The sequence below is a fragment of the Salvelinus fontinalis genome, chromosome 35 (genome assembly GCF_029448725.1).
Source record: "Salvelinus fontinalis isolate EN_2023a chromosome 35, ASM2944872v1, whole genome shotgun sequence".
Classification (NCBI taxonomy): Eukaryota; Metazoa; Chordata; class Actinopteri; order Salmoniformes; family Salmonidae; genus Salvelinus; species Salvelinus fontinalis.
Genome location: NC_074699.1, coordinates 16,391,763 through 16,409,949, shown reverse-complemented (window position 1 = coordinate 16,409,949; position 18,187 = coordinate 16,391,763). Strand labels below are relative to the sequence as shown.

Below are 18,187 nucleotides of genomic sequence, written 5' to 3'. Positions count from 1 at the left end.
TAGGCTTACATGTTTGCGCACTGGAGAACTAGGATTTGTTCAGTGCTGGATTTTTTGTTGATGTTGAGAGAACATTTGATGGGTCTTGGGGTTTGGCCCCGGTTCAGCCAATGCTCTCCACCGGCCCCATTTTAATAATGTTCTGTGAAAAGGTCCTCTGATGCCACATACGATTACATTCGCACCTGGTGATGAGTGAGGTTACTGTCGAAAAACACTTTCAAGTTTAATTACATTTTCAGTGATTTTCCGCTGTTTGGAGTATTGAGTAAAGCGCACAGGGGAAATGAAGCAGAATAAGTCCTGGTTTCTCAGGTTGGTTTGACCTAACAACAAAGATCAACTAAGACAATTAAGTTACTGTACACAATATAATATTATTCTTATTACATTCTACCTGAGGACAACACAACCCTCTCTCTGCAGAGTATAGAGTTTGAGGGGAGAGAGTTTAGCGAAGGGTTTTAAAATAGCAAGAATAAAAAGAAAACAACCAATTGGAGAAGGCTGCTTCCCTGCCATGAGTCACCCAGGCGGAGGTTGAAGCCCTGAAGCCCTCTCCTTTCTGCTCATGGCCAAACTCTGACTGACTCAATTTAAGTTCCGAGAATATTAATATCCCCTCTTCCAAAATTTTATTAGCTGGCAATTCCCCAAGAAATGTACTAAATTAATTTCTCACATAGACTTGAATTCATTAATTTGTGCTTTTTATTAAAAACCTATTCTGCGGAGGGCCCAAATCATTTTAACTGGGGTCAGATATTAGTTTGGAATGGATAACGTTCTGTCTGACCATTGGACCACCATTGTTGCTGCAGTGGGATTTACCTCTATGGCAATCTCCATTGATACTGAAGCCTTGCAGAGATTAAATGACGGATTACACAAACACACACATTTTCTCAGGTTCAGCCTTCAGTTCTATGGAGACTCACAAAATGAATGAACACATTATCAACTGCATGTACTGCACAATGGATCTCAAAGCCCTCAGCAGAAATGTCATGTTTTGGTGGAGCTGCCTGTTTCTCATTACCCAGGGAGGCATGCAAGGACTTAGATTGTTGTTTTATTTAGCATTCTTAGTCTTCGAGATAATGTGACCTTGCATACTTTCCTTACAGGGGGGTTGTGCACTACACTGTGCGTGCTAACTAGCAGAGGAAAAAACATATTAACATTGTGGACTGAGAGAGAGAGAAAGACAACTATACAGACTCTAATAGGTTTCTGATGAGGAGAGGAGAGTTCTGTTCTTTGTCACATCAGACTGTTAAACTGTCACCTTTTCAGCTCCTTATCAGCTGTCAGTTCTGATGTCGGGAATGAGGAGTGAGTGACTCAATTGGTTCAGTCAACATTGTTACCATTATCAATACCAACATCAAAGAATTGTGATCCAAAAATCAACAGTTTGATTTTAAACTGAATAACCATTTGTTGACAACTCCAACATGTCTTTGCCCAGTGAGTTTTTTGGAGACCGTTATGACCTGAGCACCCTTTCTTGTATAATTAGCAAATCAGTAGTAATTATTCTGTTATGGGTTAGGTTGAATAATCTATGTGTATTGTATTGAGGCATAGGGAAAGTACAAAAGTGGCCTGTCTCTTGAGTACAAGAATGATTCCATAAGGGTTGGATAGGAACCATTTGTCTGGGGTTAGAACATGTTTTGCAAAAATGTATAGAAACCACCTGTCTGGTTTATGATAAGATCACGATTAAGTTACTATCCAACTGTCTAGTTTCTGTGGGAAGATGGCTTTCCACGTCGTAGCAGGGGAGTGGAGTGAAGACAACCGGATGCAGATAGCGGAGTCGTATCTCGAGGACAGAGCCAGACCGTCATCTGACCCAGACTGGATCATCCTACTGTGACATCTACTGTACTGTAGCTAAAAGACTGTAACTATGTGTCCTTATGTCATTCAGCCGAAGCGTCCAATTGGGTGAAATGAATCTAATTTGAGCATTCTTTGTGTCCGCCTGGAGTTTGTACCAGAAAGTTAGAACCTAACAATTTAAACTGACTTGGACAGAGCTGTTTATTCACATGTGCTGTTGGTGATCAACTCCATAGCTTGCAGTGACACACAGAGTTACGGACATGAGTCAGAGGAGTTCTTAGACAATCTCTGCCATGGCATTGAGATACAGTAACTTAGATAACTGTATGGGGTGATATGAGTGTATTACTAATGGGTGTTACACTTTCTTTCATAACAATGTGCTGAGCACAGTGAACATAGGACTCACGTTATGATGATGAGGGGAGAACACTGGAATATAACCTTATTTAAGGAAAAATAGTTTCAAAGACATACCTTGTTTTAAAATATATTTTTTAAATGTATTCCAATAAATATATAATACTAAATGAACCCACAGTCACCTCCAAAAGTATTTGCACCCTTGACAAAGATGAGCAAAATAGACTGTATGAAATAAATAATACAAATACTGAGGTTTATTGTATGCTCATATTAAAAAAATATAGATATTATTTTATATTAATACAGTTGAAAGAGATTTTGTTGAACCTTTTACTGCAGTGGGCTAAATCAGGGTCACACAGTGTTTCTTGGTAGTCTTAAACAAATCTACTTTTAAACAAAAGTATACACCACACACACATGGTTATGGGCTTAAAATAGCGAGATATAGTGTTGAAATGTATTACATTGTGTGTTTGCATCCCAATATACATCACAGAAGACTGAAATATAACAAAACCGTTTGACATAGAAACACCGGATTTGACGGCTTTTTATTATTTATGAAATTTTGAAAAATATGAATAACATTCCACCCATGAGGCCACTAGGTCATTTCACTGCAGGAAGGGCTACCAAGTAAAAACAACATCTAAAAAAGATACTGTAGGTGTCAAAATTATTGGCACCCGTAAAGATTCTTATCAATAAAATCAATTTGCATTAACATTCTACTTAAAAAAATTATAATCTCAGTCTAAGGAACTGTATCTTCCATTGCTTCCCATTTCACGGGGGTATAAAAAAGAGGTAACACACATGTAAAATCCCTTTGTCATCCATCACCGTGGGGAAAGGCAAAGCACTCACAAATGAAAAAAGAAAAATGGCTGTTGGCTTTCATAAATCAGGCAATGGGTACAAAAAAAACAAATATACCACTAATCACTATTAGGGAAACAATTTAGAAGTTTAAAACCACTCAAGCAGTGGTGAACTTGCCTGGTAAAGGACCCAAGTGTATCATGTCCCTACTCGCAGTGATGAAGATGGTTTGGGACAAAAATAAATGTCCAAGGGCCACAGTTGGAGAATGACAGAACATAACCGCATCTTGGGGTCTCCAGATCTACAATTATATGCCACTTCCATGCCAAAAGTCTATTTGGAAGGGTTGCCACCAGGCGCTATGGTCAGATGAGATGAAAATAGAGGTCTTTTGCCACGCATACCGGTGGTGGGTTTGGCTTTGAAAGAAAGATGCATATGCAGAAAATAACCCCATGCCTACTGTAAAATATGGTGGTGGATCTTTGATTTTATGAGGCAGTTTTGCTTCCTGGTCTTGGGGACCTTGTTAAGGTCAACGAACGGTATCATGAACTGTACCAAGTACCAGGACATTTTAGCCAAAACCTGGTTGCCTCTACTAAGAGGCTGAAACTTGGCTACAAGTGGATCTTCCAGCAAGACAATGACCTCAAGCACACGTAAAAATCCACAAAGAAATTATTAATTGACCAAGAAAATCTACATTTTGCAAAGGCCATCTCAGTCTCCGGACTTGAACCCCATTGAAAACCTGTGGTTTGAATTGAAGAGGGCAGTCCATAAGCACAGACCGTAGGATATAAAGGATCTGGAAAGATTATGTATGGAGGAATGGTCTAAGTTCGTTCCCAATGTGTTATTTAATCTCAGAAAAGATTCAATATAGCTCTGGTTTTCTATTATTTATTTTATACAGTCTTTTTTGCTCATCTTTATCAAGGGTGACAATGATTTTGGAGGTGACTGTATGTTACTTAAAAGTAAATATAAATGTACAGTGTAAAATAATATATCAGCGGTTTGTGATGAAATAAATATAACAGAGTAATTCCATACATTGAGTAACTTCATACAATCCACAAGAATAAAAGTTTCTAACTATCAGCTTATTACTAAATATTACAATTTCAATGATACAGTAGTTTTCAGTACATTCATACATATTATGCCTTATACATTTCTTATAAGATAAGAGTAACAAGTATTCAATAAAATCATAACAACTATATTTTTAAATAACTTATATTCTCAGTTTGCCACATTGATAGTCAGTGCAGCAGAGCAGAGGATGTCTGTTGTAGGGCATCAGGCCTTCCAACCCCATCGACCCTCTGGAGACAGCATGTAGAGCTAAATTGTGTTTCTTCAGTGTATCTCCCTACCGGAGTACAATTTACACATCTCCTGTTGTTCTGTAAAACAGATAAGACAGGTCTCTTTGTGATGACTTTTATTTTCAACATCTCAGAAGGGAAGCTCAACAGAATCCCTGTGAGCCTGACATGGTGTGGCATACTAACACAGGTTTTAAATATTTGTACCTTTATTTTACCAGGTTAGTCTCATTGATATTAAACATATATTTTACACTAGAGGCCTGGCCAAAATGGCAGCAAAATACTATGCTTCTCCTACTATCTGAGAGTAAAACAGACTTACAGCTCTATTCCAGTCTAAAATGCATATACCATTAATTTTGCAGAACAGACAGGTTTCAATAGTTTGACAGAAGCCATTCATATCCAAGGCTTGTTGTATATCTGCACGAGAGTAGGCATGGACATGAAAAAAATTGCATTTTCTCTCTACGACAGTCCCTTATTAAGATACTGACTGTAACCCTTCTCTCTCTGTAAAACCCTTCATCAATACTGAGAGTTGGGTTGATGTAATTTTGTAATTGCCTTTTCAGAGTACTAGTACTGAGAAACCCAGATCAATTATGCCTTTGTAAAACTGACACTAAGGTAAAACATAATGATTTTGTGAGAGCCCTGTACAGTAGGTCTTCTGTGCTAGAGGATCTTACCTTTCAGGAGTAGTCCAACCTCCTCACTGTCTTCTACTGCCACTGGTTTGAGGAGGAGGGCAAATAAGATCGCCAAACCAATTACCTGAGAATAAACCCAAGAATCAAACAAAATTCTTGTTTTTACATCTGCTGATGATTGACTGATTGATTGAACAGAACTTCAGGACTACGTTCTTCATGTAAGATATAGCGCCCTGGTCTTACCTTAAGAGGCTGCAGGATGAAGATGCTCTGGAAGAGGGACATGGCCAGAGAGATAACCCACTGGATGGACTTCTCCCTCCCATAGGCAAAGCCATACATCAGGGTAAAGTACGTGGACACAACACTGATGGAGACGAGCAAGAACCAGCCCACAAACACAAACCACCAGGGCAGCCAGCAGCTTGAGCTTTTCCTTTTCTCCCTAGCAACACGGGGAGGACTGGGAGAGGAGGCAAAGAGGAAACACAGATCTGTTTAGGTACTTGGTCAGAGTAATGTATGACAATGATATTCACACAAATACAGAGCAATTAAACTTGATTGGAAATTGAGAGGAAGGGAATGACGTGTATAGTTTTCTGAAAAGCTTAACTTTTAATTCTGTTATTTATATTCCCTTCTCTGCACAGGTATATTGTCCAACCTGTAAGCCATGTGGCTGGTGAAAACCATCTCGGACGTCTTCTGCAGCAGGTGGACGGTGTTCAGGATGTGTTGACGGGCCTCTGGGGTGGAGAAGGCACTCTGATCCAGCCGCTCCAGGCACATGGACAGGTGGTGGAGGAAGTACAGGACAAACTTGCTGCAGTAGACCCAGTGTGGGTCACTCTCACTCAACCCTAGTGATACATAGGCAAACGCATCAAATTTTAGGACATCTCCAACAATTACAATGACGTCAACACCTGTGTGACTTGTAAGGTTGCTCTTGCAGTGTCAGTGCAGCACCTTGCATAAGCTGAATGACCCCTTGCACTCTGCCCAAGGCTGAGCAAAGGTCATCGCATGACTCCAGCTTCTTCTCTAGCTCAGGCACTTTGTTCTTCTGGCTCTTACAGAGCAGATTCACCATCTCCTCTGTGTCCTAGATAGGGACGTAATACGCAGGAATACAGTACTTAAGGACAGAACATACATAAACACAGTTGCTAGTACCAATCTTAATGTATGTAGTTCTGTCCTTGAGCTGTTCTTGTCTAATTCTGTTTTGTATTATGGACCCCAGGAAGAGTAGCTGCTGCTTTTGCAACACCTAATGGGGATCCTAATAAAATACCAAATACCAATCTTAACGGTTGCTATAACCAATAAGATGTTGTATGGCCTTGGAGGTAAAAAAAAGGCAGGCACCGCTGAAAGGAATAAACGATGGGAGTGTTTGAAGGTTATAGACAAAGTATGAGGCAGAACTATAACACAGCAGCAACACTTTATTTTGAAAATGTAAAGAGAGGACCTTAAGAATGGTTGGCATGGTAACAGCGAGGGGTTTCAGGCCCTGCATATCGTGGTTCTTCTCCTTTGGTTGGACGAATCGTGGCTTGATACTGCGGAATATGGTGATGATGAGGATGTTGATGGGGAACATGAGCAAACCGCTTTCCACCCCCACCATGATCTCCTCCCAAGTGACCTCCAGCGAACCTGGGACATGAAAGCACACACCATTAAGGAGTCAAGGCACAATAACAGAGGCTATATCACTCAATATATCATTCCATGGCCCGAACACTTGTTGTGTTGTTCTGGGTCAAGTATTTCTTAGCCGTATGAAAGGTTTATCAAGGGCTCGGGGTCATTGAATAACCACTCTGCTGTGTGACAAGGTCTTTCAGGGCTGGATAGTTGAAAGAATGTGGCTGAAACGTTGTCTATTGAAGGGTTATGAAGAGCCATCCACTGCCTACAACTACTAGTCCTTGTAACTCTGTGAACACCAAGAAGAAAAGAGCCTTGAGTTGGATCTAACATTTATAATTGAGACCAGTCCTTGTCTTTGATACTTAATGCAGCTGCATCTAAAAAGTCTGATATGTTACCATCCATATTGCAGGCTAGTCATAATTCCCATGTACTGCACTGCTCTCTTTTTACTGTAGAAAAAACTTTTTTCCGGTAGCCAAAATGTCCCATTTCTATGTGAGTGGAGAGTAAAATTGCCCATCCTTATCAGAGGCAGCTCATTAGATGTGGGCTCAGATATGAATGGCACAGTCACAAAAGAGGACTGATTGACTCACCAACAAGGACTTATCCAGTACCCAATACAGTGTTGTATCTCTATGAACTGACCAATGGTGAAGATGACAGGAGACTGCTGTTTTTTGGGGATCTTCCAGAAGGCGATGTTGATGGCCATGGTGCAGAGCAGCAGGCTCATGCAGCAGGACACTCTCTGTGCTCGGGTGAACGGGCTACGCCAGGGAGGGTCTACGATGGACACCCAGATGTGCTGATCTCTAAAGCCTGACGACGTCCTGGTCTGGAAAATATTTCTAGGACATAGAAAGTGTGGGACATTAAGGGATGACCAGGGTGGAAGTTAAAGGAATTACATTGGAAAAGTAGACTAGGATACTGTTAAAGTAATTTAAATGTTGAAAGATAATGATGAAATAATTCCCACTCTGAAACCTTATAACTGTATGAAATTGATTAGAATCATACATTTATTATCTGATGGGTTTGTTTAGGTTTAGTCAGTAAAAGCATAATTAATGAGGGGTGTAGTTTTAGTCAGAATTAGGGTAAAATAATATAAACTGTACAATATGTCTCTAAGTGTCTTAAACACAGACTGTCTGAGCAAGATTCGGTGCCGAACTTGGCTAGAGGCCACTGAGAGATTGAGGAAAGGACAGGGAGTGATTCTCACGGTCCCTAATCTTTGTCGGCTGGGTAGCGTAGGATACCTACTGTTTGTGTGCAAAACCATGACACATTGCAAGATGTTTGATCTTGCCTAGAAATCCTCTACATATTGTACATGTTGTAACGTTGTATTCTACCAGTGGTCAGTCACCTAAAGCTTCTGATCTCATTCTTCTTGGCAGCATTGAGGGTCTTCTTGGTCAGCCCCTCCCCCCTTTCGGAGCTCAGCCATGATGAGGACAGGAAATGCCAAACCTTCTGTCTCTGCAAGTCTTGGATCGTCACCTTGTTGAGATACCTAGTGGGAGGAAACGTGACATTATGCTCAGGAAACTGCTTATTATTCCCTGTGTAGAGATAGAGATTTCTAGACTGTAGAGATAAAAAAAAAAAATTAAAACAAGTCCCTGCCAGCATAGCAGTGGTTGCAATGTTTTTGTTGTGGTATTTAAAGGCCCAGTGCAGTCAAAAACGTGATTTCCCTGTGTTTTATATTTCCACATTATGAGGTTGGAATAATACCATGAAATTGATGATAATGCCTTTTTAGTGTAAGAACTGTTTAAAAAGATACCCTGGAATTTCAGCCTGTTTTGGTGGGATGGAGTTTTGTTCTGCCTGGGGACAACAGACCAATAAGAAATAGAGTTCCAAACCTCTCTGTTAATAACAGCTACTTTCCCCCTTCCCACTCCCAGATAGTCCTAGCAAAATCCTTTGCTAAGAAGCTATTTTGTTTCTTATTGACAATTTTAACTGAAAATAATCACAGTAAGGTACTTAATTGTTACTCAGAAATTATTTGATATTGAGATAAATACGACAGCATTGGACCTTTAAGACAGGTATTAAACAGGAGGAGAGGAGGTGACAAGGTAGGGTGAGGAGGCGAGGATGCTATTTTCAAGTGTCATTGTGATGAAACTCTACCAGGTCTCCAAGGGTGAGGGGAGCAAAGCTTGATAATGTCACACCTAAACTACTTTAACAGCCCAGTATTTATAGGTCCTAGTTGTCCCTGCAGATTCTTAACCGAACCTAAGAGTTCAGTGTGCCACAAATCATGTTTAAACATGCCTTGACCTTGACTTTAAATAAGTCACAATAATTACAGGGAGGATGTGTCATCTGCCCTGGTGCTTACCAGGAGGGGTGCCCCCCAGAGTTGTCATGGCACAGCTGGATGCCCGTCAGCTCCCCCAGGGGAAAGGGTGTGGTCACCAGGAACAAGTCCACACCCCTTCTCTCAAATACTGGTTTATCAGGGTCACTTAGGTGGTGGGGCTCACTCTCCCCATGTGCACCCAACAACTTGACTGTCACCTACATAAAACAAATACTCTGATTATCTAATTCCTATGCTAAGTAAACTGACCACAGAATGAAGGAATCTTTCAGTTACCACCCCATCTTACATTGGCAGAGGTACCCGCCCTTCTCCGACTGCCAGTCTGGACATTCAGTAGGTAGTTATAACTGGCACATGGGTGGTTATCCTTCAAGAGTGTCATCTTCCTCTGTGAACAAAAAAGGTGTTTCAGTGAGTGTATGTGTGTGTGTGTGTGTGTGTGTGTGTGTGTGTGTGTGTGTGTGTGTGTGTGTGTGTGTGTGTGTGTGTGTGTGTGTGTGTGTGTGTGTGGGATCATGAGTTTGTGTGTATTTGTGTTTGTACACGCCTTGATAAACTCACCCTGGTGAGGGCCCTCCTGTCTGCATAGCAGGCCCAGAGCAGAGTGACCAGGTACAGGCCAAAGAAGGCAGAGAGCAACGCCACCACCACATAGTTCTCATTCACTGTGGCAAAGTACTGAGCTGTGAGCGACACGTCCACGTAGTTGGGCATCACAAAGAAAGAGCTCCCAAACGACGTCAGGTGGTTACACAGACAATGTGTCATCCTGGGAGTTGACTGTATACCCACCTAGAACAAGACAACACAGACAAACGCTTTCGCAATGTCACAAACACATTTCGAAGCTTACCAATTAGGTTTGTTCATACTCTGATGGAGACAAAGGAGGGATAGGGCTCATTAATAGCAGCCTCACCCAGCAGCCAGCTATGCTCCATGTCAGCTGTTTAGTGTTCCAGTACATGCACTTAGTAGTGAAGGTGGTGATCTGTAGTGTCAGGCCCTTGCTCCAGGTTGAGTTAAACAGACTGGCATTCACATACCAGGTGCCTGTTCCCTTTTCCATCATCTCAGGGGTGACCAGCCAGCGATAACCCTCTGAAAGACCACAATAGGCTATGAACATGGATTACTCTGTACCACCCAGGCTAAGAAGGAAAACCAACAATACGTTTGAGACCCCGACCTCCAATTACAGTGTGAAATGTCAGACAGACATGTCTTAAAGCTTGTGAATCACCATGAATATCAAAGTATTATGTGAATCTACGTGCGTACCAGACAGCTAGATTGACTGAAAGCAGTAGCACAGTGGGTGTAATGCTATGCCAAGCTGTAACTATGGTGGTGGAATCCTCCTCTACCTGTGTGTCTCAAGACGGTGCGGTGTTTATAGTGGGTGTCATTGGGTGGGGAGCCCAGGCCCAGCAGCAGTTCTATGGACACATTGACACTGGGCTCTACGGTGAATATGACTGTGATGTTGGGGTCCGTAGTGTTGAAAGAGGTCCCAACCCGAGCCCCTTCCTCCAATGATACAGTTATACCAGAGAGCACAGGAGCATCTGGGCGTGGCAGAACGATCTATAGAGAAGGGAGAGAAACAACCAAACCTATTTGCATTTATGGTTCCCTCATCTCTGTTAGGGAAATGAGGATGGAATGACAGCAGGCTAAAGTTAAAGTAGTTGGCCTGTTCTATCCTGTAGCCTACCTCAATTAACTCTGTCAAGTTTTCTACACTGATTTCCGTCAATCCACCCCTTAGTACAAGGGTACACACTGTTCCTGTGATGTTTTCAGTCGACGGATATGGGTTGCCCATAAAAGTGGTCATCTGAGAGGAATAAAATAATATCTGAATGAAATACTATTTGCACAACGAAACAACATCAATGTTGTTTACCGTACAAACCTGTACATTAACAGCTGAGTGGTTTTCCAGAGAGGAATGTAATGCTGAGAAAGGTGGAAGCTTGATGTATGCATCGTCCTCTGACCCTAGAACCTTGTTCTGCATTTGTGATTGGGTGAGGCTGAGGAAGACAAGAAGACAAGAGTCAGACAGCTTACATTCAAGTAGAGGACAGCAAGATGCATAGTTATACAGTCTTAGAAAAAAAGGTGCTAAGTAGAACCATAAAGGGTTCATTGGTTTGTCCCCATAGGGGAACCCTTTTTGGTGCAAGTTAGAACCCTTTATGAAGGGTTCTGCATAGCACCCTCTATGAAGGGTTCTAACAATAACTATTTCATCCTCTAAAGGTTCTACCGAGAACCCTTATATCTTTGAAGAGTTCTTACTAGAACCTCAATGAACGGTTTCCACCAGTCTTATTAGCCTTTAAAATTAATCTCTGTATGACAATACTTTATATGTTTCATAAGGCCTTTCTTTGAGGGCTTAGTTATACCCTAAGTGGTGTTAAGAAATTCCGTTTTACAGGCCACATCAGGTCTGCAAGTCACATTATGCTGGTTTGCAAAGTAAGGTGTAGTATTGGAATCCAGCCGGAGTATTGGAATCCAGCCAGAGTGAGGATATCCAACAATCAACACTTTTAATCTCCCGCAATTTGCAATTAGAATGACTGCCAGGGTTGGAAAGATTGGTTATTGGGACTACCTAAATCATCTAAACTGGAACAACCATCTCAGAAATGAGTGAAATTAGTCCAACTTCTAACAGATTTAATTAGTTTAGGAAAATGTATGCTATTTATCTTTGTGTAGCATAAGATTAATCAACCAATCAATGCACAAGCAAAAACACAGATATTGAAACAAACAATTCTGAAAATCAACCTGCAATAGAGCATGCTGAGAAATATGATAATGAGGGGTGTGGTTTTGAGTGTTTTACTCTACAGTCGTGGCCAAAAGTTTTGAGAATGACACGAATATTAATTTTCACAAAGTCTGCTGCCTCAGTGTCTTTAGATATTTTTGTCAGATGTTACTATGGAATATTGAAGTATAATTACAAGCATTTCATAAGTGTCAAAGGCTTTTATTGACAATTACATTAAGTTGATGCAGAGTCAATATTTGCAGTGTTGGCCCTTCTTTTTCAAGACCTCTGCAATCCGCCCTGGCATGCTGTCAATTAACTTCTGGGCCACATCCTGACTGATGGCAGCCCATTCGTGCATAATCAATGCTTGGAGTTTGTCAGAATTTGTGGGTTTTTGTTTGTCCACCCGCCTCTTCAGGATTGACCACAAGTTTTCAATGGGATTAAGGTCTGGGGAGTTTCCTGGCCATGGACCCAAAATATTGATATTTTGTTCCCAGAGCCACTTAGTCATCACATTTGCCTTATGGCAAGGTCCATCATGCTGGAAAAGGCATTGTTTGTCACCAAACTGTTCCTGGATGGTTGGGAGAAGTTGCTCTCGGAGGATGTGTTGGTACCATTCTTTATTCATGGCTGTGTTCTTAGGCAAAATTGTGAGTGAGCCCACTCCCTTGGCTGAGAAGCAACCCCACACATGAATGTGCGAGCGGTCGCATTCGCTCCGCAGGTAGTATAACTTTTCATTACATTTCATTATAGTACAACGGTTTGATTTGTCTAACCTTAGCAATTTCTTCTTAGCTAGCTACATAGCCGTCTTTGTATCAAAGATAATTGCGTAATTATCGTATTTCGTCGTCCTATCGTAGTCCACACTGCTATCTGCCCAGCAGCTAGCCAGCTAGCCAGCTAGCAAACGTCCACCGTCTACTGAATAGTAGTATAACTTCTCATTACATTTCATTACATTTCATTATAGTACAACGGTTTGATTTGTCTAATCTTGGCAACTTCTTCTTAGCTAGCTACATAGCCGTCTTTGTATCAAAGATAATTGCGTAATTATCGTATTTCGTCGTCCTAACGCAGTCTACACTGCTATCTGCCCAGCAGCTAGCCAGCTAGCCAGCTAGCAAACGTCCACCGTCTACTGAATAGTAGTATAACTTCTCATTACATTTCATTACATTTCATTATAGTACAACGGTTTGATTTGTCTAATCTTGGCAACTTCTTCTTAGCTAGCTACATAGCCGTCTTTGTATCAAAGATAATTGCGTAATTATCGTATTTCGTCGTCCTAACGCAGTCTACACTGCTATCTGCCCAGCAGCTAGCCAGCTAGCCAGCTAGCAAACGTCCACCGTCTACCGAATAGCAGCACTGTAGTAACTATTACACTCAACGGAACGACTTGATTAGTGCAGTGTTAGCTAGCTACATAGTTGTCTTTGCTGTCTTCGTATCCAAGATAATTGGGTAGTTCAGAGTGTGTAGTTTTAGAGTGATTATCTTAATTTACCGAGGTTAGCTAGCCAGCTATTTGTCGTCCTTAACGTAGGAAACACTGCTAGCTAGCCAACAGCTAGCCAACGTCTACCGAATAGAACTTCCGCACTCAACAACCCGGTCGCATTCCGCTTCGCTCCACAGGTAGTATCACATTTTCATTTCATTTCATTACAGTACAACGGTTTGATTTGTTTGATCGTAGCTAGCTACATAGCTAGCTACATAGCCGTCTTTGTATCAAAGATAATTGTGTAGTCTAGAGCGATTTTCTAGGTTAGCTAGCCAGCTATTGTCGTTCTTTTAACGCAACGTAACGTAATCAACACTGCTAGCTAGCCAGCTAGCCACCGAATAGCAGCACTGTAGCAGCACTGTAGAAACTATTACACTCAACGGAACGACTTGATTAGTGTAGTGTCAACAACGCAGCCACTGCCAACTAGCCTACTTCAGTAGTACTGTATCATTTTAATCATTTTAGTCAATAAGATTCTTGCTACGTAAGCTTAACTTTCTGAACATTCGAGACGTGTAGTCCACTTGTCATTCCAATCTCCTTTGCATTAGCGTAGCCTCTCCTGTAGCCTGTCAATTATGTGTCTGTCTATCCCTGTTCTCTCCTCTCTGCACAGACCATACAAACGCTTCACACCGCGTGGCCGCGGCCACCCTAATCTGGTGGTCCCAGCGCGCACGACCCACGTGGAGTTCCAGGTCTCCGGTAGCCTCTGGAACTGCCGATCTGCGGCCAACAAGGCAGAGTTCATCTCAGCCTATGCCTCCCTCCAGTCCCTCGACTTCTTGGCACTGACGGAAACATGGATCACCACAGATAACACTGCTACTCCTACTGCTCTCTCTTCGTCCGCCCACGTGTTCTCGCACACCCCGAGAGCAGCTGGTCAGCGGGGTGGTGGCACCGGGATCCTCATCTCTCCCAAGTGGTCATTCTCTCTTTCTCCCCTTACCCATCTGTCTATCGCCTCCTTTGAATTCCATGCTGTCACAGTTACCAGCCCTTTCAAGCTTAACATCCTTATCATTTATCGCCCTCCAGGTTCCCTCGGAGAGTTCATCAATGAGCTTGATGCCTTGATAAGCTCCTTTCCTGAGGACGGCTCACCTCTCACAGTTCTGGGCGACTTTAACCTCCCCACGTCTACCTTTGACTCATTCCTCTCTGCCTCCTTCTTTCCACTCCTCTCCTCTTTTGACCTCACCCTCTCACCTTCCCCCCCTACTCACAAGGCAGGCAATACGCTTGACCTCATCTTTACTAGATGCTGTTCTTCCACTAACCACATTGCAACTCCCCTCCAAGTCTCCGACCACTACCTTGTATCCTTTTCCCTCTCGCTCTCATCCAACACTTCCCACACTGCCCCTACTCGGATGGTATCGCGCCGTCCCAACCTTCGCTCTCTCTCCCCCGCTACTCTCTCCTCTTCCATCCTATCATCTCTCCCCTCTGCTCAATCCTTCTCCAACCTATCTCCTGATTCTGCCTCCTCAACCCTCCTCTCCTCCCTTTCTGCATCCTTTGACTCTCTATGTCCCCTATCCTCCAGGCCGGCTCGGTCCTCCCCTCCCGCTCCGTGGCTCGACGACTCATTGCGAGCTCACAGAACAGGGCTCCGGGCAGCCGAGCGAAAATGGAGGAAAACCGCTGGCTACGTCCCTTCCGTCTTCAAGAGAGCGAGAGTTGCACCCCTTCTGAAAAAACCTACACTCGATCCCTCCGATGTCAACAACTACAGACCAGTATCCCTTCTTTCTTTTCTCTCCAAAACTCTTGAACGTGCCGTCCTTGGCCAGCTCTCCTGCTATCTTTCTCAGAATGACCTTCTTGATCCAAATCAGTCAGGTTTCAAGACTAGTCATTCAACTGAGACTGCTCTTCTCTGTATCACGGAGGCGCTCCGCACTGCTAAAGCTAACTCTCTCTCCTCTGCTCTCATCCTTCTAGACCTATCGGCTGCCTTCGACACTGTGAACCATCAGATCCTTCTCTCCACCCTCACCGAGTTGGGCATCTCCGGCGCGGCCCACGCTTGGATTGCGTCCTACCTGACAGGTCGCTCCTACCAGGTGGCGTGGCGAGAATCTGTCTCCTCACCACACGCTCTCACCACTGGTGTCCCCCAGGGCTCTGTTCTAGGCCCTCTCCTATTCTCGCTATACACCAAGTCACTTGGCTCTGTCATAACCTCACATGGTCTCTCCTATCATTGCTATGCAGACGACACACAATTAATCTTCTCCTTTCCCCCTTCTGATGACCAGGTGGCGAATCGCATCTCTGCATGTCTGGCAGACATATCAGTGTGGATGACGGATCACCACCTCAAGCTGAACCTCGGCAAGACGGAGCTGCTCTTCCTCCCGGGGAAGGACTGCCCGTTCCATGATCTCGCCATCACGGTTGACAACTCCATTGTGTCCTCCTCCCAGAGCGCTAAGAACCTTGGCGTGATCCTGGACAACACCCTGTCGTTCTCAACTAACATCAAGGCGGTGGCCCGTTCCTGTAGGTTCATGCTCTACAACATCCGCAGAGTACGACCCTGCCTCACACAGGAAGCGGCGCAGGTCCTAATCCAGGCACTTGTCATCTCCCGTCTGGATTACTGCAACTCGCTGTTGGCTGGGCTCCCTGCCTGTGCCATTAAACCCCTACAACTCATCCAGAACGCCGCAGCCCGTCTGGTGTTCAACCTTCCCAAGTTCTCTCACGTCACCCCGCTCCTCCGCTCTCTCCACTGGCTTCCAGTTGAAGCTCGCATCCGCTACAAGACCATGGTGCTTGCCTACGGAGCTGTGAGGGGAAAGGCACCTCAGTACCTCCAGGCTCTGATCAGGCCCTACACCCAAACAAGGGCACTGCGTTCATCCACCTCTGGCCTGCTCGCCTCCCTACCACTGAGGAAGTACAGTTCCCGCTCAGCCCAGTCAAAACTGTTCGCTGCTCTGGCCCCCCAATGGGGGAACAAACTCCCTCACGACGCCAGGACAGCGGAGTCAATCACCACCTTCCGGAGACACCTGAAACCCCACCTCTTTAAGGAATACCTAGGATAGGATAAAGTAATCCTTCTGACCCCCCCCCCCCCCTTAAAAGATTTAGATGCACTGTTGTAAAGTGGCTGTTCCACTGGATGTCATAAGGTGAATGCACCAATTTGTAAGTCGCTCTGGATAAGAGCGTCTGCTAAATGACTTAAATGTAAATGTAATGTAATGTCTCAGGATGCTTTACTGTTGGCATGACACAGGACTGATGGTAGCGCTCACCTTGTCTTCTCCAAACAAGCTTTTTTCCGGATGCCCCAAAAAATCGGAAAGGGGATTCATCAGAGACAATGACTTCAGCAGTCCAAACCCTACCTTTTGCAGAATATCAGTCTGTCCCTGATGTTTTTCCTGGAGGGAAGTGGCTTCTTTGCTGCCCTTCTTGACACCAGGCCATCCTCCAAAAATCTTCGTTTCACTGTGCGTGCAGATGCACTCACACCTGCCTGCTGCCATTCCTGAGCAAGTTCTGTACTGGTGGTGCCCCGATCCCGCAGCTGAATCAACTTTAGGAGACGGTCCTGGCGCTTGTTGGATTTTCTTGGGCGCCCTGAAGCCTTCTTCACAACAATTGAACCTCTCTCCGTGAAGATCTTCATGATCAGATAAATGGTTGATTTAGGTGCAATCTTACTGGTGGCAATATCCTTGCCCGTGAAGCCCTTTTTTTGCAAAGCAATGATGACGGCACGCGTTTCCTTGCAGGTAACCATGGTTGACAGAGGAAGAACATTGATTCCAAGCACCACCCTCCTTTTGAAGCTTCCAGTCTGTTATTCGAACTCAATCAGCATGACAGAGTGATCTCCATCCTTGTCCTCGTCAACACTCACACCTGTGTTAATGAGAGAATCACTGACATAATGTCAGCTGGTCCTTTTGTGGCAGGGCTGAAATGCAGTGGAAATGTTTTTGGGGGATTCAGTTTATTTGCATGGCAAATAGGGACTTGCAATTAATTGCAATTAATCTGATCACTCTTTATAACATTCTGGAGTATATGCAAATTGCCATCATACAAACTGAGGCAGCAGACTTTGTGAAAATGTATATTTTTGTCATTGTCAAAACTTTCGGCCACGACTGTGCACAGAGTAAAAATGACACAATCATACTCGACTCTGGTTATTAACACCAACACTGGGGATCTTTTACACCATTGTGTGTTACGTTAATTGTGTTACGTTAATTACGTTAACCAGATACAGTACATACACAAATATTGACATATGGGTAGTTTAAAACCTCACACGTATATTTTTTTAATTGATCAGATTACTCAAACTCCAGATGTTAAAGTTTAAGGACTGAGGTAAACACTAATGCTCAGGAAATATTTTAATGAAAGAAAGACAAAAAATAACAAAAAAGGTTATTCTATGCAGAAGAACCCTTCTTGACTTCCAAAGAATCTGTCTTGCCTTCCAAACGATCTTCAAATAACCCTTTCTTCCAGGAAGTGGTTCTTAGGATGAAAACGCTTCTTTACCTTACAAAGAACTCTTATCTTTCAAAAAGGTTTCTTCAAAAACTATTCTTGGTAGAACCATTTCCTTGTGCAAAGAACCCTTTTAGAACCCTTTTTTCTATGAGTGTAGAGTGAGATGGTTGAGGCCCAGGTTAACACTAACCTGATCTGGTAGATGCTGCCTGTTGGGTGCTTCACGATGAAGGCCTCATTTAGTTCTGTGGTCATTACTAAGCTTAACGCCTTATAAATCTCAAAGGTCAAATCAAA

General features: G+C 43.3%; 2 protein-coding genes across 2 annotated transcripts; both read right to left on the bottom strand.

Moving 5' to 3' along the window:
* Positions 1-2,424: 2,424 nt before the first annotated feature.
* On the bottom strand, positions 2,425-7,560 carry LOC129834978 (polycystic kidney disease protein 1-like 2). Its single transcript, XM_055900338.1, has 7 exons — positions 7,361-7,560; positions 6,525-6,712; positions 6,017-6,152; positions 5,712-5,907; positions 5,288-5,507; positions 5,081-5,165; positions 2,425-4,463 (listed from the first exon to the last, which is right to left on the bottom strand). Exons 1-7 carry the CDS (start codon positions 7,446-7,448, stop codon positions 4,417-4,419), a joined length of 960 nt encoding a protein of 319 aa, XP_055756313.1. The 5' UTR covers positions 7,449-7,560; the 3' UTR covers positions 2,425-4,416.
* A 2,021-nt stretch (positions 7,561-9,581) lies between these two features.
* Positions 9,582-10,298, bottom strand: LOC129834099 (polycystic kidney disease protein 1-like 3). Its single transcript, XM_055898857.1, has 2 exons — positions 9,988-10,298; positions 9,582-9,860 (listed from the first exon to the last, which is right to left on the bottom strand). The coding sequence occupies exons 1-2, from the start codon at positions 10,195-10,197 to the stop codon at positions 9,582-9,584; spliced, it is 489 nt and encodes a 162-aa protein (XP_055754832.1). The 5' UTR covers positions 10,198-10,298.
* Positions 10,299-18,187: the final 7,889 nt, after the last annotated feature.

What these genes read in the sequence shown, in the direction of transcription:
- LOC129834978 (XM_055900338.1), bottom strand. Translation starts at nt 7,448, where the DNA reads ATGAGCCTGCTGCTCTGCACCATGGCCATCAACATCGCCTTCTGGAAG. An exon ending in TCCTGTCATCTTCACCATTG is followed by an intron (nt 6,713 to 7,360) that starts GTCAGTTCATAG and finishes TTCATGTCCCAG; the next exon opens with GTTCGCTGGAGGTCACTTGG. An exon ending in TCATCCTGCAGCCTCTTAAG is followed by an intron (nt 5,166 to 5,287) that starts GTAAGACCAGGG and finishes GTTTATTCTCAG; the next exon opens with GTAATTGGTTTGGCGATCTT.
- LOC129834099 (XM_055898857.1), bottom strand. Translation starts at nt 10,197, where the DNA reads ATGTTCATAGCCTATTGTGGTCTTTCAGAGGGTTATCGCTGGCTGGTC. An exon ending in GGAGCATAGCTGGCTGCTGG is followed by an intron (nt 9,861 to 9,987) that starts GTGAGGCTGCTA and finishes GTCTTGTTCTAG; the next exon opens with GTGGGTATACAGTCAACTCC.